This window comes from Zingiber officinale, chromosome 4B (genome assembly GCF_018446385.1).
Source record: "Zingiber officinale cultivar Zhangliang chromosome 4B, Zo_v1.1, whole genome shotgun sequence".
In the NCBI taxonomy this organism is placed as follows: domain Eukaryota; kingdom Viridiplantae; phylum Streptophyta; class Magnoliopsida; order Zingiberales; family Zingiberaceae; genus Zingiber; species Zingiber officinale.
In genome coordinates this window covers 17,131,619-17,152,816 of record NC_055993.1, presented here as the reverse complement: position 1 = coordinate 17,152,816, position 21,198 = coordinate 17,131,619, and the positions used below count along the sequence as shown (strand labels likewise).

At 45.6% G+C, this 21,198-nt stretch overlaps 1 protein-coding gene across 1 annotated transcript; it reads right to left on the bottom strand.

The window, feature by feature from the left end:
* Positions 1-8,140: 8,140 nt before the first annotated feature.
* On the bottom strand, positions 8,141-8,497 carry LOC121978138 (classical arabinogalactan protein 9-like). Its single transcript, XM_042530514.1, has one exon. The coding sequence runs from the start codon at positions 8,495-8,497 to the stop codon at positions 8,141-8,143; it is 357 nt and encodes a 118-aa protein (XP_042386448.1).
* Between the last annotated feature and the right edge of the window lie 12,701 nt (positions 8,498-21,198).

The following is a 21,198-nucleotide window of genomic DNA, read 5'->3' as shown; positions in this document are numbered from 1 at the left end:
ATCTAGTAAAAAAAGTCTTAGAGAATCATTGCTCTAGTATTATTTATTCATCGTCTTAATTCAATCTTAACTATCCAACCTCAAAGGATTGACAACATAGCATATCAATCTTGTTTGATAACTTGGTTCCATGTCAAAGCCCAGCTCATATACTCATGCAGTGCATTCCAAGATATATATGGAAGGTTATATAAAGTTTGTGATACATGCTTAACACAATAAAAGATGCCAATTTGATTGGAATCATAATCGCCAAATAATGTATAATGTATAAATAGCTAGGTTATTAACTAATTACAGTACTAATTATAAAATATATGACTTGGCAACTAAAGTACCACTTGCAATTCCTCTTTGACCAGTTGATTAATTGCTGAGTGAGCCTTCATAATCATAGAGTATTTATTTTATGCACTATGCCACGAAACACAACCCCATCCCTAACCTTGCTTAAGGGACAAGCCTCATGATGGATGAAACATTGCAACCCCATTACATGATTACCCTAACTTGCTTACTAATACAGTACTACAGATGTTCAGTAAAAAAAGAGATCCAAAAGATGCTTCACAAGCCACCATTACTCACCATCTTCTCCAATTGCCACAATGTCTACATTAACTCGAGTCAATTGAGCTTTGCAAAGTAAAAGTACCATAAAAATGGCAGCATCACGTGGCAGTCATTTAGCTGAGCAGTGAAAACTATAACATGGCCTAACCCTAGCGTGGTTTACAGCTAATAAGGGTGGAAGACATCACTTTGCTCATTTAACTACTCCACCTTGTCTTTCTCTTACATGCTTTAAATGGGTGGATTAGTTTGTTTATGCGCCAGGCATGTTTAAAAAACCTATTTCTGTAGTTTAATTTAGCTGACCACATCATGCATATGCATGGTCTTCCACCCACACCCATGCATTCTTTGTCCACGCCTAGTGAGGTTAGGGTTTGCAGGAGAAGCGTGGATAGATTCGATCAGGGAGTGTGTCCCGAGGCGAGAGGAGAGGAGAGAGCCAAAGAATGATCCTTAAAACAAGGGCTGGCTGCATGGAGCGCCGCTTAGCTTTATTGCCTTTGTGTGTTGCATGGGCCATGCAGTCCTGTGGCTGAAGTGATTCCCACTCACTCACTATCCGTAGCTGTGTCTCCCATTAGTCTACATACTAGTAGTTTTTAATAGAGAGGAGGTACAAACCATGGCGATTGGCGATTTCTTAATGCATAAACTATAAAGAGCGATCGACGAGGGGTTAAACTTAAGTGGAGGGGAGGAGGAATCTACAAAAGGCATGTGGTGTGTGCATTGGGATGTGGGTGAAGGAACGTGAATTGAGTTGAAAGTTGAAAGAGGGGTGAGGAAGTGGGCGGTGGCATGAGCTCATATGGATGACTTTGGAGAGTTTAACTTGATGTTATATATATATAGTTAAGTTTCTGATTTATTTTGCATTAATTATCTGATGTAACTGTCGGTAAGATAATTAGATATTAATGTGTGCAACGCATGTGAAGGCACAGATCAAACGTTGAAAAATTATTTTGTAGAGGTGCGTAGTAAATTAATTAGCAAAGAATGGAATATTAATAAGGATTGATCCAAGGAGAGTTACCCTGCGGTTTTATCTTGGGAAGAAGTTAGAAGATATATTTTGTGGTAGGTGAATGGTGAGTTATATATAGGTTTAGCCGTAAAGGCTTTAATTTATAGAAGAAGTTGAGAGGAATAAATAGTGTTTAGGGAGTTATAATCCAAAGTTATGTGAAGTCATTAATTGGTCGATGATCACATTCCTCGCCGAGATATAGCCACCGGGCACACAAAGCTAGCCTTTGATAATGTGAACATGTGGTGTGGATCTTAGATGAGATGGTCTAGCATGGATGAGAGAATATATATGGGGAAGCGAGGGATCATCATTTTACCTCCTCTTTTTGTTCTTTTATAATTTGTTCTTTATCAATAATGTGGCTAGTTAACCTAGACGCGCCTTTAGTAAGCCCCCCTTGATCTCGTGAATCAATGTGCCAATATCTTTGTCGACACATCTTTGAGCTTGGGGTGGAGAATGATGGAAAAGTTAGTGGGAGGAAGAATTTGGGGAGCCTCTTGGCCAGTCTATGAATGTTTTTGTTGTCCAATAAAATTCTATTGGAATACAATTAAATTAGGTAAAAATTATAAAGGGAAGTCACTTTTTTATTTATTATCAAAAGGACGTACGCCCCATTCTATCCCTGTCCATTTTTGACTTTTTTGGAATTGTTCTTATTTTTGAAATTGTTATAGTATCTACATGTTCGTAGTTGCTATGTAATTTTTGCATCTATGGGTTCATAGTTACTACTTAATTATAGTAGCTTATACGATGATAAAAAAAGAGCCTACTAAGTACGGGTCAAAAGACGAAGATAGCAATCAACGTGGAGGTCAAAATCAAGGAGGTCAATGCCAGAGAACCAATGAGCTCACCGAAAGGGGACTAAGCGAAGCTCTCCTGCAGTGGTCATCGGGCATGAATCGCCCGACCGGCAAAGAGCTGGTCCAAGCAGAACGCCCGTGCAACCAAGATCATCATGCACGTATCACGGAGCAGAGGAGCGTTGGGGCAATCGAAGCGTTAGTCCGGTCCGACAGAAATAAGTTACCGAGTCGAGTCATCGCAGGAAAAAGCAGTCGAGTCTAACCGAGCGGAGGAGTTGTTCCCAGCCGAGCTGTTATCCCACTCGGCCGACTAGAGAGATCATTGACATATCCCTTAATATCTTTCTGGGAGATAGTGTTACTTGTTGGAACCCCAAGGTTGTTTTGGTGTGATCAACAAGTTAAGTTAGGTCCGGTGTGTTTCTAACCTTGTGTCTAAGTGTGCAGGAGCTTAGGAGCACAGGTAGTCAAGTGGAAGACGCAGCTAGCGTGAAGGACGGCAGTCCGAGGGACGAGGTGCTGCGGAAGAGTACACCGGCGGATGAGAAGGAAGCGTGTGGTGGTTCCGAGGGACGAAAGCCGGAGCGGAAGATTGCTCGGGGAGCAAAAGACCCAGTTAGCGAGAAGGACGACATGCGGTGCGTCCGAGGGACGAAAACTACGGATGAGTATGCCGGCGGACGAGAAGGAAACACGCAGCGATTCCGAGGGACGAGAAGCCGAAGGAAAGCCCACTCGAGAAAACCGGAACTTGGGTTTGGGTGAGCCCTATTCCGGATAGCAGAGATCACCCAATCAAGAGGACCCAGACGAAAGTCAACCAGAGTTGACTCAGCATCCGGGGCACCCGAAACTGTTCGGGGCGCCCGGACCAGCCCGGGGCGCCCGGACCAGCCCGGGGCGCCCGAAAGGGTTCTGCCCGGGAGTCATTTTTTGACCGGATCGAGCTTTGACTCGATCTTAATGTTGGGGGATAAAATTTATCCCCCCTAGGGCGCCCGGAACCCTTCCATGCGCCCCGACCAAGGCTATAAATATAGCCTTGGTCCAGAAGCTTTGAATCATCACGAGCATTTCATTTCCAAACACTTGTACGCTTCAGTTGTAGTTAAGCTTCTGTTTCTGCGCTTCAACGTTGTAAGAGGCTTCTCCGCCTGAAGGGATTTTTCAGTGCTTAATCTTCCTTGGATTAACAACCACATCGGTTGTAACCAAGTAAATACTCGTGCCTCGTCTTTTTATGTTTTTTAATTTACCGCATACTTTAATTTACAAGTGTTAGCTTAAAGAGATCGAGGAAGGGTTGTTCTTTTGGTTTTGCAGGATATCTAACAACCCCCTCCTAGCCGGCCACAACGGTCCTACAAGTGGTATCAGTGTCGAGACGCCTCAGAAGGACTAACCGCCGTCTGAAGCAACAAAACGATGGCCGGATCTAGCGACTACCCACCAACATTCAAGGGGAATTTGCCGTTTAGAAACAAAAAATGGAGGTATATTTAAATTTCGATTTTGGTATTTCTTTAATAATGAAATTTGGTTATGAAGAACCGAAGAACGCTTACGGAGAAGAAATCGATAAACGTCTCTGGACCCACAAGCAACGTGAGGAGTTTATGGCAAACACGCAAACTAAATTTCACATTCTAACCGTAATACCAAAAGAAGATCTTGACAGAATCAGAGAATACAAGAACACAAAAGAACTTTGGGAAAAGTTCTTGAAGATCTACGAAGAACCAGCTGAAACCGAATCTGACTCCTTGATGAACACCGAGCCGCCGACAGAACAGTCCGAGAATGAGGAAACTGCCGAGATAGTTGATCTCCATCCCGAGGACACAGAAAGCTCATCCCAGGTGAGCATCAATGAAGGGGGAGAGATATTGGAAGAAAGCAACTCAACAGGGGGAGAATCAACCGCTGACAAGGTAAGTCAGGTATGGTCTTCACCTTCTAAGAAATTGGATAAATTTATTGAAAAATTGCCTGAAAATGAAAAGTTGATTGGAAATTTTTGCGAGTTAAAAATCGAATCATTGAAAGAGTTTTTTGGTTTACCAATAACTTTGAAAGAATTCTGCAAATTAAAAATATTTTCAAAAGAATTCTTCGAACTGCAAAATGTTTCGATGAAAGATTCTTACGAATTACAAAATATTTTGATAAAAGAGTTTTGCAAGTTAGAAATTTTGTCGAAAGACTTTTGTAAATTACAAAATATTTTTTCGAAAGAATTATGCAAATTAGAAATGTTGTCGAAAACGTTCTTCGAATATTTTTTCGAATTACAAATTACTTTCTCGAAAGAGTTTTGCGAATTAAAAACTAAAAAATCATTAAATAATAATGAGTTGAAAGAATTTCGAACAATAGCTTGTCGATTAAAGATTCTTGACAAACTAATAATAGAAATTTACATGATACAATTTTCTACATGTTTAATACTATCTGCTTTAAATCTAAAAAATTGTGATCTAAAAAATAATGAAAGATTAAAATGAAAATTTAGATATGTGGTAGTAACTTGAGAATGAATTCTGCTTAAATAAAAAAAATTATATATATATGTATATATATATAAATCAAAAGTTATTTTTTTTGCCTTAAATTTTTTTACAAAATTTAGAAATTTCTCAAATTTTGAAAAATTATTTAACTTAGAAATTTTTCCTGATATTTTGAGATTACTTTTTGTGAAAATTATTGTAAAATTTTCAAAGTTCTCAAAACTTTATAAATGTTCTTAATGACTTAGAAATTTTTATTGTCTTAGAAAATTTTTCTTGACTTAGAAATATTTTCTAAGAGTCAACCCTTAGATTTTTCTTGCAACCCCAATTTTTTATATGATCAAAGGGGGGGGAAGAAAGAGTATAAAGTCTAGGGGGACGTAGAAAGTGAAAATTAAAATTTTACTTGAAATTTAATTTTTTTCTATCTTGTTGCATATTGTTGCAATAAATTATTTTTCTATTTTTGACCCTAGCTTAACTTGGGTTGATCACATCAAAAAGAGGGAGATTGTTGGAACCCCAAGGTCGTTTTGGTGTGATCAACAAGTTAAGTTAGGTCCTGTGTATTTCTAACCTTGTATCTAAGTGTGCAGGAGCTTAGGAGCACAGGTAGTCGAGTGGAAGACGCAGCTAGCGTGAAGGACGGCAGTCCGAGGGATGAGGTGCTGCGGAAGAGTACACCGGCGGACGAGAAGGAAGCGTGCGGTGGTTCCGAGGGACGAAAGCCGGAGCGGAAGATTGCTCGGAGAGCAAGAGACGCAACTAGCGAGAAGGACGGCACGCGGTGCATCTGAGGGACGAAGACTGTGGATGAGTACGCCGGCGGACGAGAAGGAAACACGCAGCGATTCCGAGGGACGAGAAGCCGGAGGGAAGCCCGCTCGAGAAGACCGGAACTTGGGTTCTTGTGAGCCCTATTCCAGATAGCAGAGATCATCCAATCAAGAGGACCCGGACGAAAGTCAACCAAAGTTGACTCAGCATCCGGGGCGTCCGGAACTGTCCGGGGCGTCCGGAACTGTCCGGGGCGCCCGGACCAGCTTGGGGCGCCCGGAACCCTTCCGGGCGCCCGGGAGTCAGTTTTTGACCGGATCGAGCTTTGACTCGATCTGAACGTTGGGGGATAAAATTTATAACCCCTAGGGCGCCCGGAACCCTTCTAGGCGCCCCGACCAAGGCTATAAATATAGCCTTGGTCCAGAAGCTTTGAATCATCACAAGCATTTCATTTCCTAACACTTGTACGCTTTAGTTGTAGTTAAGCTTCTGTTTCTGCGCTTCAACGTTGTAAGAGGTTTCTCCGCTTGAAGGAGTTTTTCAGTGCTTAATCTTCCTTGGATTAACAACCACATCGGTTGTAACCAAGTAAATACTCGTGCCTCGTCTTTTTATGTTTTTTAATTTACCGCATACTTTAATTTACAAGTGTTAGCTTAAAGAGTTCGAGGAAGGGTTGTTCTTTTGGTTTTGCAGGATATCTAACAACCCCCTCCTAGCCGGCCACAACGGTCCTACATTACTGACACAAGGTATGGTCAACAGGTGGATCGTACGACGGAAGCTTCTACTGTCTTGTCAGGGATATGCATGCCCTGTTAAGGTATGATGTTAGAGGTATTTTCCTGACATATCCTTTCATAAGATAAATTGGAGAATGTGCTCATGCCTCAAGGAACGTGCACATCGTCCGCTTGGGCACTATATATATAAAGAGGGGTCCATGCACCGGCGGAGGTACGCGTTATTCACTATTCACGTCTATGCTCACTGTTGTTCTATTTTCTTCCCTCTTTTCGGTGACTGACTTGAGCATCGGAGGGCCAATACCGGGGACCTCTTCCCTGACTCGGTATTGGAATTTCTTGTGGTGCAGAGCGGAGCGTAGTCCACATCCAGTCAATCTAATAGTCACATTTTTAATTAGCCATCTTTCTGATTTTTCAGACAGGATTAGCAACTATGATTTTGTGACTATTATAATTATACAATTGTAACATGTAGTGATAATCTCGTTGTTATAATATAATGATGACTAATATTAATCAGAAGTAAATTATGTTTGTTATAGGAGCTATCATTCGTAGTTAATATAATATAATATAATGTTTACCATAGTTGGCCAATATTGATTAAAGATGAAGTCTCTATATTAAAAAAGTATAAATTATAGTTGTTATAATACAATATTATTAGTATTGACAAGAGATAAAAGTATCTATATTAAAATAGTTATAAACTATAGCCATTATAAATTGTTTATTTGGGTTGATCAGAGTTAAAATGTTAATGTTGTATCAGTTATGAATTAGTAGCTATTATAACCACGTAAAAAATTAAGAACAGTTTTGAAAATTAAAATGTACTAATATAGACGCCCTTTTAATAATAAATAAAAAAGAAACCTCTTTGGCAATGAGGCTCCCTTTTAATTTTTACCCGTAAATTAGTACGATAGAAAATTCATAAATACAATATAAATAAACGCATAGAGTACCATTAATATTTAATTAATAGATATGTTCTTCTATAAATATTATTTCAATTGAATAATTTCATAAAAATAAGTAATAAAAATATAAGAAAAATAATTATAAAGTAGAATAAGTTTATTTATTCATGTGAAAATATTAAACCAAATAATACTAAATTTGGAGTGGCTGGCTAGACTCTATAGAAATTTTTATTTATTATCCGAGTAAATCAAGAAGTGTTAGTGATGGATGATCTAAAAACTTAATATTTTATGATTGTACGTCCCATTTAAAGCAAAAATCATTACAAATGCAATTATTTGATTGAAAAAGTAAAATGGTAACTGAATGCTTTCTTTTATAAATAATGATGCTGAATTAAAGTATAAATTATTCTAATATATTTAGAGTTCGTTTGGTTAGGGATTATCTTTGATAATTTTGATTATATATTTAGGATGTATTTGGTTCAAGGTTATTATGGATAATCTTGATTATCTATATATGGTTATCCATGATAACCATGTTTGATTCAAGGTTTTTTTAAATTACGAAGTTTTTCTCAATTCCTACACATCATCAAACGTCAAAAATTTAGGCATATCCCCAGGAATCAGAAAACCTCCATCTGCCTTGGTTTTTCCCGATTCCTGAGGTTAAGCAAAAAAATATTCCCAAATTAACCTTTGATTGGAGCGAGCCGAGGTCGTCGATCTGGGCGGTCTCGTATCAACAACAAGGCAGTAGTGTTGAGGAGGTGGAGCAGGAGCGGGCGATGGGAGCTGAGCAGGCAGCGCGCGCGGGCATGACGGCCGGAGGTGGCAACAGGGGCGGGAGAGGGGGGTGGCGGCAGGCGGCGGGAGCTGGACAACAGGGGGCAGGAGAGGGGGTGGCGGCAGGCGACAGGCGACGGGAGCTGGAGCGGGCGACGGGAACGTGAGCGGCGACGTGAGAGGGAGAGCAGGCGGTGTGAGCAGGCATGGCGGCTGGAGGTGGGAGCAGGGGGCGGGAGAGGGGAGTGGCGGCAGGCGGCGGGAGCCGGAGCCAGCGGCGGGAGCAGGAGTAGGCGCGTGAGCGAGAGAGCATGGGACGCGAGAAAGAGGGAGATACAGAGATTTTTTTAACTTTGTTATTTTAATTAAAATCTTATTAAATTCAGATAAATTGAATAGATTTAATTAAAATCTAATTAAATTATCTAAAAATTTCCTAAAATAATAATAAACAATTAAAATGTTATCCAATTTTATTTTTATATATCATTATTAATAATAATATTATCATTATTAAACTAAGGATAATATGATAAAATATCATACTTTATTAAACTAAGGATAATATGGTAAAATATCATACTAGGTTATATACTAAAATCTCCAAACAAACAAAGTTTTATTGCATTATTTAAATTAAACCAAATAACATAAGGTTATGTTTCATTCCTCATAACTAAGGTTATGTGATTAGCTGGTAATCACATAACTAAGGTTATACGTGATAACTTGAACCAAACGCAACCTTAAGGTTATCAATGAAAACCCTGTTTGATTTAGATAATCGATGATTCTCGAGTAATATTCCATGTCCGACACGCCAGCAAAAAAGGCATGCAATCCAGAATCGAAAAACTTAAGAAAACTGAGTTTTATCTTTATTTCAGGGTTATGAAATTTTTTTATCCAAAATACCCTCTAATAAGAGAAAAATATGATTAAAAAAGGAAAACGTAAAGAAAATATATATATATATAAATCTAAAAAAATAAAAAAAATCTTTAAAAAATAAAAAATTTAAAAACTAATAAAAAATAGAAAAAAATAATAAAAATAATAAAAATAATAAAAATGTTAAAAAAAATTAAAAACGAAAAAAAATAAACAATTTTATAAAATTTTAAAAAAAACGCAAAAAAAAAATAAAGAAAACATTAAAAAAATAAAAAAATGTAAAAAAAAAAGTAAAAAATTTGTAAAAAATAAAAAAAAATAAAAAACATAAAAATAAATAAAAATATGAAAAATATAAAAAATATAAAAAAAAACGTAGAGTTTAAATAATAATAATTATAATATTATTATTATTATTATTTATAGTTGGTTTTGTAACTGAGCATAATATAGTAAAATATTAAATTAGGTTATTCATTAAAATCTTCAAACAAATAAAATTTTGTTGCATTACTTAGGTTGAACCAAACAATATTTGGTTATGTTTTATTCTTCATAACTTTAGTTATGTGATTATTTGGTAATCACATAACTAAAATTATACTTGATAAATTGAACCAAACGCATCCTTAGTACTTTTATGAAAAATATTATTGAGCAGTGATCCGGTGGTAAAGGGGGGGGGGGGGGGGGGGTCGTCCGGGCTCGTCCGATAGAAGGTCAAGGTCGTCAACGCCCTGTAGGCGCCCGACCGGGTGAATCACCTCCCCGGTCGGCGAAAAGCCAACCCGGCATCTCGACATCTCGGCTCGACTCGGGTCCGAGCTCCCGATGCCCAGCGAGTGACTAACGCGGCTTAACAACAGGGGATGAAGGCTGAGCGGTTTTCGTCTCGACCGAACGGGAACCATGGCCACCGAGGTTCTACTGCTCGATCGAGCAGCGCCAGGGCCTTCATATGATGGGCTGAGCAGGTGTCCCGCTCAGCCAATCGCAACATTAGCCGAGCGGTTCTTCTGTCCGGCTTGGTATGAGACAAAAGGGGCAGGTGACTCTATCCTCCTCGAGACAAGTGTTGCGACAGGCAGCATGGTAGGTGGCCAGATCAGACAGAGAATCGTACGTCCGAAGTTTCCACTGTCACATCAGGGATATGCTCGCGTTATTCAGGTATGACGTCAGACACGCTTTTCTGACACACTCATTACATGTATGCTTTGAGAAGCATGCATGTCTCCGTAAACGTGTTCGTCCCTTCAAGGAGCCCTATATAAGGACCCCCAGACTCCAACGGAGGTATGCGCTATTCATTACTGTAACTATAGTCCTCGTCATTCTTTTTCGATTTCTTGTCGTCGGAAGCTGACTTGAGCGTCGGAGGGCCGCCGCCGGGAACCCCTTCCCGGCTCGGTTTTGTGCTTGCAGGTTCTTGCCGGAGATCTACGTCACTCAGAGGGCCACACGAAGTCAACAAGAGCGCCACATCCCCAGCGACCATCGACTCAACACTCGGACAGGATCAAATTGACATCATCTGTGGGAATGCACCTGAATCCGAGTCTAGTAGAAGATGGAGGAAGCTGGAAGGCCTCACCCCGTGACGCTCTCTCAAGAGGAGCTCGACGCGCTCATCCTGGCACGGTTGGCAAAAATCATGGAATAGCAGCAGCAAAAGGCATTAGCCGAGCGAATGACGCAGTAAGCAACTTTGGCGTCGGGAGGTCGAGCAGCTCATGAGGAGGTCAGAGTCATCAACGCCCTGTAGGCGCCCGACCGGGTGAATCACCTCCCCGGTCGGCGAAAAGCCAACCCGGCATCTCGACATCTCGGCTCGACTCGGGTCCGAGCTCCCGATGCCCAGCGAGTGACTAACGCGGCTTAACAACAGGGGATGAAGGCTGAGCGGTTTTCGTCTCGACCGAACGGGAACCATGGCCACCGAGGTTCTACTGCTCGATCGAGCAGCGCCAGGGCCTTCATATGATGGGCTGAGCAGGTGTCCCGCTCAGCCAATCGCAACATTAGCCGAGCGGTTCTTCTGTCCGGCTTGGTATGAGACAAAAGGGGCAGGTGACTCTATCCTCCTCGAGACAAGTGTTGCGACAGGCAGCATGGTAGGTGGCCAGATCAGACAGAGAATCGTACGACCGAAGTTTCCACTGTCACATCAGGGATATGCTCGCGTTATTCAGGTATGACGTCAGACACGCTTTTCTGACACACTCATTACATGTATGCTTTGAGAAGCATGCATGTCTCCGTAAACGTGTTCGTCCCTTCAAGGAGCCCTATATAAGGACCCCCAGACTCCAACGGAGGTATGCGCTATTCATTACTGTAACTATAGTCCTCGTCATTCTTTTTCGATTTCTTGTCGTCGGAAGCTGACTTGAGCGTCGGAGGGCCGCCGCCGGGAACCCCTTCCCGGCTCGGTTTTGTGCTTGCAGGTTCTTGCCGGAGATCTACGTCACTCAGAGGGCCACACGAAGTCAACAAGAGCGCCACATCCCCAGCGACCATCGACTCAACACTCGGACAGGATCAAATTGGCATCATCTGTGGGAATGCACCTGAATCCGAGTCTAGTAGAAGATGGAGGAAGCTGGAAGGCCTCACCCCGTGACGCTCTCTCAAGAGGAGCTCGACGCGCTCATCCTGGCACGGTTGGCAAAAATCATGGAATAGCAGCAGCAAAAGGCATTAGCCGAGCGAATGACGCAGTAAGCAACTTTGGCGTCGGGAGGTCGAGCAGCGCATGAGGACCGGCCAGAGTAACTCTCCATATGGGGACAAAACAAAGGCCCGACCAGCACTCAGGCAGAAGCGTCACCCGCCCCGATACCGTTCCATAGGGCCTTGTTCAAGACGCCCTCAAAAATTGCACAAGCTCATCAAGGATCTTCGTCAGATGAAGCTCCAGCTCGGGATACGAGAAAGGGGAAAGCTCCCCGAGCCGATTTGTCACCCGAGCGGATCAACCGTCAATTCTCTGAAGCAATTTTGCAGGATCCGCTACCTAGGCATTATGCTCCTCTGGCGATCGGGGAGTATAATGGATCAACAAACCCGGACGACCACTTGGAAAAGTTCGACAATGCAGCAACTCTTCATCAATACACGGATGGAGTCAAATGCAGGGTCTTCCTTACAACGTATCGGGCTCAGCACAACGCTAGTTCCGGAGGCTGTCGGACGGATCGATCAAAAGCTTCAAGGACTTCCGAACGGCTTTCCTCCACCACTTCGCTAGCAGCCGACGTTATCAGAAGACAAGTGTCAGCCTGTTTTCTATGAAGCAAGGGTCGAGAGAGACCCTTCGAGCCTACATTCAACCCTTTAACCAAGCTGCAATGGACATCCCCACGGTCTCCTCCGAAACCATGATGCCTGCCTTCACCCAAGGGTTTACCGACGGTGACTTCTTCCGTTCGCTCATCAGGAAACCACCTCGCGATTATGATCATATATTGAAGAAGGCGAGCGAGTATATCAATGTGGAGGAGACCCAGGCGGCCCGAAGGAAGGAGGCTCCGACCGAGCCTGCTGGGCCGACCGAGCGGAGGCAGCCGGCTAATCATCAACCACCCAGAGGACCCCGAACCGAAGGGATAAGGCCCCATCAAGAGGCCAGGCCACACGCCGTTCAGCATGTGACTTCCAAGCGACCAAAGCCGAGGGGAAAGGTATGGACTCTCATGTTTTGTTCTTTCCACCAGTCTGCCAGCCACAACATACGAGACTGCCGGAGGTTCGCCTCGGGTGTCTAGCCAACCCCGAGGAACTATCGTCGTCGATCGCCCTTGCCCGAGCAGCGGCATCCAGATACCGGGCGGCGATCGGATAGACAGTCGCCCGATCGGAAGCACCATTGTTCGCCCAGGAGTGGCGATCGACCCCGGGCCTCGCACGAGCAAGCTAGGCCCTCCGCTCGAGAAGAAGAAAACAGGAGCAACGCCGCTAGAGAGGAGATCAACATCATAGCGAGAGGCCCGACCGGCGGGGACTCCAATCGAGCCCGCAAGTCACATGTCCGCCGACTGGAGATCCATGCCATCGGTTGCAGCAAGGAGAGGGCGAGCGGGCCCAATATCAGCTTCGGCCCCAGTGACCTCGAGGAAGTCGAAGTGCCGCACGACGATGCCCTCATCATCTGAGCGGTAATAGCGAATTACGCTATTCATCGCATCTTTATTAACACAGGGAGTTTGGCCAACATCATCTTCAAGAATGCCTTCGACCAACTCCAGATCGGCTGCACCGGGCTACTGCCAATGACAACCCCCCTGTACGGATTCACAGGCAACGAGGTCCAGCCACTCGGTCAAATCAAATTGGTCGTGACGCTCAGAGAGGAGCCCTTTTGGAGGACAAGACTAACCAACTTCATCGTAGTGGAGGCCCTCTCAGCGTACAATGTCATTTTGAGCCGACCGGCCCTCAATGAGTTCTGCGCGGTCATCTCAACTTTTTGCCAGAAGATCAAGTTCCCGGTCGAGGATCGAGTTGGAGAAGTGAAGGGGGACCAGCTGACGGCTCGGCGATGCTACGTCGAGATGATCAAGACGGAAGCTAAGTCTGCCCTGAAGACCCCGCGATTTGAGGTAAACGCCATAACTGAGAAGCCCCCTGCTTTTGTTTATGAAGAAAAGGAAGAAGTGCAGATACATCCTTGCCGACCAGAGGCAACGACTTTCATAGCATCTGATCTGGGAGCCGATCAGAAAGTCGAGTTGATCAGATGCCTCCAGCAGAACCATGATGTCTTCGCGTGGTCAACACACGAGCTACCTGGCATCTCCCCAGCGTCGCGCAGCATGATCTTCATGTCCGCTCAGATGCCCAGCCAGTAAAGCAAAGGAAGAGAATTTTAGTGCCGAACAGAATCAGATTATCCGGGCGGAGGTAGAAAAGCTGTTGGAGGTCGGCCACATACGGGAGGTCCAATTCCCGAGCTGGTTAGCGAACGTGGTACTCATCTCCAAGCCGAACAACAAGTGGAAGGTCTGCATCGACTTTCGGGACTTGAACAAAGCGTGCCCGAATGACTTCTATCTCCTGCCCAGAATCGATCAAATGGTGGACTCAACCGCTGGGTGCGAGCTGATATGCATGCTGGACGCATACCAGGGATACCATCAGGTGCCACTCGCTCAAGAGGATCAGGAGAAGGTGAGCCTCATCACGGCGGACGACACCTTTTGCTACAACGTAATGTCGTTCGGGCTGAAAAATGTGGGAGCTACCTACCAGGGACTCATGAACAGGGTGTTCAGGAGGCAGATCGGCCACAATATGGAGGTATATGTCGACGATATCCTAATTAAATCCCTCCAAGATGCTGATCTTTGTGCAGATATCAAGGAGACCTGTCAGACCCTTCGAACATATGGAATCAAGCTGAATCCCCAGAAGTGTCTGTTCGGCGCAAAGAGCGAGTGTTTCTTGGGATATATAGTCACAGAGCGGGGGATTGAGGCCAACCCCATCAAAGTAAAGGCACTCCAAGATATGCTGCCTCTAAGAAATCTGAAAGAAGCCCAACGTCTTATCGGACGGATAACAACTTTATCGAGGTTCATCTCAAAATTGACCGACCGGAGCTTTCCCTTTTTCAAAATCCTGCGCCGAGCCACAAAGTTTCAATGGGACGAGGAGTGTGATCGGACGTTCGAAGAACTCAAGTCTTATCTTAATTCTTTGCCTATGCTCGCTAAGCCGGTTGCTGGTGAACCCCTAAGGATCTACCTATCCTCGACCGAGCATGTGGTGGGCTCGGCTCTTGTAAGGTCGAACAGCGAGGAGCAGCCTGTATACTTCTTGAGCCATATATTGAAAGACACTGAATCTCGCTACACCGACCTCGAAAAGCTCGCATTCGCGTTAATACTGGCCGCTCGGAGGCTTCGCCCATACTTCCTCGCACACACTATCATTGAGAGGACCAACAGTCCCCTAGGGTGAGTCCTCCTCAACCCGGAAGTGTCCAGACGATTGATCAAGTGGACAATAGAACTTAACGAATTCGACATCCAGTATCAACCTCGAGCTGCTATTAAGGCGCAGTCTTTGGCAGATTTCATCACCGAAGTGTAAAACCCCGAGCCTGAGGCCACATGGCGGATATATGTGGATGGATCATCCACTCGGCAAGGAGGTGGAATTGGAGTACTGCTAGTTTCTCCTCGGGACGAACGAATGCATTTGGTCGTCTGGCTAGACTATCGGGCTACCAATAATGAGTATAAGACCCTCATAGCCGGCTTATAGGTCGTGCGACATGTAGGAGCAGTAAAAGTTTTGATCCACTCAGATTCTCAGCTTACCGCTCAGCAACTTGCCGGAAACTTTGAGATAAGCAACCCAAGGCTCAGACTCTACGCCGAGGCATTTGAGAGGCTAAAGGGCAATTTCAAGGAAGTGATCATACAGAAGATTCCCCGAGCAGAAAATCAAGCTACCGATGATTTAGCCAAGCTCGCCAGTTCCATATCACCAGTCGTCATTCAACAATCGGTCGAACAGGTAGCCCTAGTAGCTCAAGTAGACAGGATGGAAGGGCTCAACTTTCCCCATGACTGGCAGACGGTCATAACGGAATTCTTAAAGTCCGGGGCCACACCCTCTGATCGGGAGGAAGCGTATCTGCTTCGAAGAAGGGCTGGTCGCTTCGTCCTGATTGGAGAACAGCTTTATAAGAAAGCATTCTCCAAGCCTTTACTTAAGTGCGTCGATCCGAAAGATGTCGGCTATATACTACAAGAGGTGCATCAAGGGTCCTACGGAGGACATCCGGGCGACCGCTCATTAGCAAGAAAGGTCCTTTTGGCCAGGTATTTTTGGCCGACACTCCAGAAAGACGCCGCTCGGATAGTCAGCATGTGCCTGTCTTGTCAAAAATACCACAGCTTCTCGCATCGCCCGACGAAAGTGATGAAGTCCTCCACCGTGTCCTGCCCGTTCGACCAATGGGGCATGGACATCGTAGGGCCATTTCCTATGGCACCCGGGGTGCGAAAATTCTTACTGGTGGCGGTTGACTATTTCTCCAAGTGGGTCGAGACCGAGCCGTTAGCGAAGATAACGGAGCAGATGGTCATGAAGTTCATTTGGCAGTATATCATCTGTCGATTCGGCATTCCCCGTCGACTCATTTCGGACAACGGGAGGCAGTTCTCAGGTCAGCAATTGAAGGAATGGTGCGAGGGGTACGACATCCAACAAGCCTTCACCTCCGTGGCATACCCGCAGAGTAATGGGCAAGTCGAGGTAGCGAATCTGGAAATCTTACGGATTCTTCGAGCTTGGCTCGATCATGAAGGGGGAAGCTGGGTGGACGATCTGCCGGGTGTATTGCACAATGCCTAAGGAAGGGACGGGGGTCACCCTGTTCCACTTGGTATATGGAGGAGAAGTCGTCGTTCCTGTCGAAGTCGGAATAGAGTCTAACCGGATTCGACGCTATAGCGAGGACAACGCCGAACGGAGGCAATTGGAGCTAGACCTGGTGGACAAGACGCGAGTCAAGGCAGTCGTCCGGCTGATGGTGTATTGACAAAGAATGAAACAGAACTACAACAGGCGAGTGGTACTCAAATCATTCCAAGTTGGCGACTTCGTTTGGAAGAAAGTCAAGCCAGTCAGTGACGTCACCAAGCTGGAGGCCCCATGGGTTGGGCCATTCAAGGTTGTGGAAAAGCTCCGCTTGGGGGCATATTATCTGGAAGACGAGAACGGGCGGTGATTGGAGAGCGCCCGTGGAGCGCCAAACACCTTCAGTCATACCGAGCTGGATGAAAGGTGAGATAATGTAACTAATATCCTGTACATTTGCATTCCCCTTCGCCTTTTCATTACAGGCTGAAAATCGAAAGTGCAATGTTCGCTGAATTTATCACCGAACGGCCCGGCCTCAAGACCTTACTAGACCGTCGAGCGGCGACGTTAAACCCTAGAGTCAACGCGACGACTATAAAAACTTCGCTCGGAAGACCGTCGAGCGGCGACGTTAAACCCTAGAGTCGACGCGGCGACTATAAAAACCCCGCTCGGAAGACCGTCGAGCGACGACGTTAAACCCCAGAGTCGACGCGGCGACTATAAAAATCCCGCTCGGAAGACCGTTGATCGGCAACGTTAAACCCCAGAGTCGACGCGGCGACTATAAAAACTCCACTCGGAAGACCATCGAGCGGCGACGTTAAAACCCAGAGTCGACGCGGTGACTATAAAAACCCCGCTCGAAAGATCATCGAGCGGCGACGTTAAACCCCAGAGTCAACGCAACGACTATAAAAACCCCGCTCGGAAGACCGTCGAGCGGCGATGTTAAACCTCAGAGTTGACGCGACAACTATAAAAACCTCGCTCAGAAGACTGCTGAGCGGCGACGTTAAATCCCGACCTTAAAAAATCACCTAACAAAGACACTAAAGCTGAAGTCAGGCAGTGATTCCAAACCCTAGAGGTATAATCCTAAGTGAATCTTTCAGTAATATCCTGGACGTCATTGCCGATCGAGACTACGCGACCACATACACATCAAACCGACAGCATATGAAAGAGATAAGATTTCATTCATAGACCTTGCCGAATGGCAGGAAAGCCATTAAGGCTTACAAAAAATAAGGCTTTTACAAAATAGCAGCTCCCTGCTCACTCGATATATTCAAAGGCCTCGTTGGGGATACCCTCAAATAGCTGGACTCGGTTGACATCCCGGTCGGAAAAACCTTCAGAGAGGTGGTCGTTCGTCTTCAGTTGGGCGAGCGTGGCGGTAATGGCCAGCTCGAACGAATGGACGATACGGTCTGTCACCTTCTCCAAAAAGGGCTCCGAGTGGAGGTATTGATGCTTCATGGCGGCAAAGCGAACCGGCTTAGTCTCCTGGTAGGTCTTCAAAGCAACACGTGACGCCAGCAGCTCATCTTTAAGGTGCTTCACGTGGCCTTGTAGTTCAGTCTCCTTGGCCGAGCGGCTCTCCCGCTCAGCAACTAGGGAGTTCTCTGCTGCCTTCATCTTCTCGGCCAATCGCCCGGCTTCCTTGTTCTTCTCTTCTAAGTCGGCGACGACCTGTTGCTTCCTCGTGGAGGCTAACTCTAGCATCCTATCGTAGGTCTTCAATTGAGCCTCGATCTGACTCAGCCTACTGGCCTGTTCGGCCAACTTCTGCTGCTCCTTCATCAGAAGTTGTTGGGCCTTCTCCAACTCTGCCTTCAGCCGAGCGGGTGATGGCCCCCGTGAGGAAGAGCCTTCTCCCGAAAGTTTGAGCTTCTTCAGCTCATCCTCCACCTGTGTTAGTCGCTGGCACATGGCGATGCTTTCCACCCAGTACTACAAAAATGAATATTAGTGCCAATCGGAGGTAAGTTATAATCAAAAGTACTAACCCCGGTGGGCATCTCCAGGTGACTGTCGGCCAGCACGCCCGGGGGTTTCATGGCCGCTCGAGCCCTCGCCTCCTCCCATACACGACCGAGCCGACCCCGAATGTAGACTTGATATTGGGGAGATTAAGCCTAATCGCCTGGCGAGCGAAGATCCTCAGTCGGCAGACGAAGGGTGGCGGTGACGAATCATCTCCCACCCGGCGTTGATTGGGCAGAGGCAGAAGGACCGGAAGACTGGGTGCGACGAACGGGATGAATGGATGAGCGAGTTATCCTCCTCCTAGCCGGAGGAAGGGAGGTAAGTGGTGTTAGGATCTCTTCGTACGGCTAGAGAGGGGGTGTGAATAGCCGACCCCAATTCACTCGCGTTTCTTTCTACAATCTAGGGTTAGCGCAGCGGAAACTAAATGCAGAAAGAAAACAGGAAAAGAAATCAAACCTCAACGCAAGGATGTAACGAGGTTCGGAGATGATACTCCTACTCCTCGGCGTGTCCGTAAGGTGGACGAGCCCTATCAATCCGTCGGTGGATGAGTCCCCGGAGAACCGGCTAATATCAACTCCTTGTGGGTGGAGAAACCTCGCCACAATCACTTGCAACAGCAAGCTAAGAGTACAAGAGAATACAAGAAGTAAATACAATGAATATAACAATACAAGCTTGCCTTCTTGTCGTCGACTGAAGTCCTGGAAGCAACAACTTCACGGACGAATGCCAACAAGCAACTCAGCAGCAGCTGATCCAGTCGTGGAATGAAGCTCACGCGAAGCTTGCGAAGAAGAGCTCAACAAAGCTCAAGCACCAGAACAGCAGCTCTGTAGCAGAAAAGAAGAAGAAGAAGAAGTGCGGCGCACCTCGACCCCTTTATACTGCGAAGAAGGCGGTGAAGAAACTGGCGTTGCGCAGCAGCTAGAACCTGATCGATCTGCGGGACCGTCGGGAAGAGTGAATCGTTCTTGATCGATGCGTGGACCGATCGAGCTCTATCTGATCGGTCCCGGACCGATCCCAGCTCTCGGCTCTCGTGAGAGACCGATCGCTTTTCGTCTCCGATCGGTCGTGGAGCCGATCGGGCATACACTGATCGGTCCTGGACCGATCAGACTTTCTTCGCTTCGATCGTTGCACGATCGGTGCGTGGATCGATCGGGAACTCCACATGATACTCGGTGGAATCGATCGGTCACGGCCGATCGAGGAAACTCAGTATCCTGGATAGGTCTGCGAGACCGATCAACTCCCTAGGTTTAGAGTGCCCTCTCTAACCTAGTTCGGAGAAACGAGCCACCGAGCCCTCTCCGACTCCATATGCCAAGCTTTACTCACTTGGACTTCTCAACACCGATGTCAGATCACCCTTGATCCATCTGGATTTTCCTGCCCAGCTTCACTCACGGGACTTTCTCCTGCCTTCACCAGGATTTCCACACCGCCTAACATCCCATTTAGGACTTTCTGCCATCTTCACGACCGGACTTTCCAACTGCCTAACATCCCAGTTAGGACTTTCCCACTGCCTGGCTTCACTCACCAGGACTTTCCAACTGCCTAACATCCCAGTTAGGACTTTTCCTCGTGCCAAGCTCCCTGCTTGGACTTCTCCGGTGCCAAGTCTCCATACTTGGACTTTTCCAGTGCCAAGTCTCCATACTTGGACTTTTCCAGTGCCAAGCTCCCTGCTTGGACTTTTCGCGTGCCAAGCTCCCATACTTGGACTTTTCCAGTGCCAAGCTCCCTGCTTGGACTTTTCGCGTGCCAAGCTCCCATACTTGGACTTTTCCAGTGCCAAGCTCCCTGCTTGGACTTTTCGCGTGCCAAGCTCCCTGCTTGGACTTTTCCAGTGCCAAGTCTCCATACTTAGACTTTTCAGGTCAACCAGGTCAACCTTGACCTAGGGTTGCACCAATAATCTCCCAACCATCTATTCTTGTCTCACATCAAGAATAGAACTCTCTCACGAGTGTCAAACATCAACATGCAACTCAACTAGGTCAACCTCGACCTAAGGTTGCACCGACAATCTTCCCAAGTCAAACATCAAAATACAATTCGAGTCAAGTCACCTTGAGTCGGGTCAACCAGGTCAACCTTGACCTAAGGTTGCACCAACAATCTCCCCCTTTTTGATGTTTGACAAAACCCATAATCAAGTTAGGTTAACCCGATAACCTAACTTAGGTTTTCCAACCATCTTCCAATGTCCAATGTTCTTTCCTTGAACATTCTCTGGACATTCTCCCCTTAGGTTAACCCGATAACCTAACTTGGGTTCTCAATAATTCTCCTTTTTGACACACATCAAAAAGAATTCCAATGTTCTTCATCGATCATTCCTTGACATTCTTCCCCTAGCTTAGGTTAACTTGATAGCCTAACTTGGGTTTTCAATAACTCTCAATGAACACTCTCCCTTTCACACATCAAAAAGAAAAAGGAGGGTATCAAGAGTTTCTTCCTAATGAAAGTCCCATACCTTTCATTGAAACTCTTAATTTCCCCCTTGATACTAAACTCAACAATCAAGTTAGTGATAATCCCATATCACTAATCCTCAAAAGTCTTAAGGAGTAAAAACTCCCCCTAAAAGTCAACTCCCCCTTGACAATTAGGTAAAACTCCCCCTAAAGGTCAACTCCCCCTTTGACCATTGCGCCAACAATGTCTTTGAGAGTTTCAAACCTTTAGAAATCCAAAACACCACTTCCATAACTGAAATTTCAGACAACAGCTGAA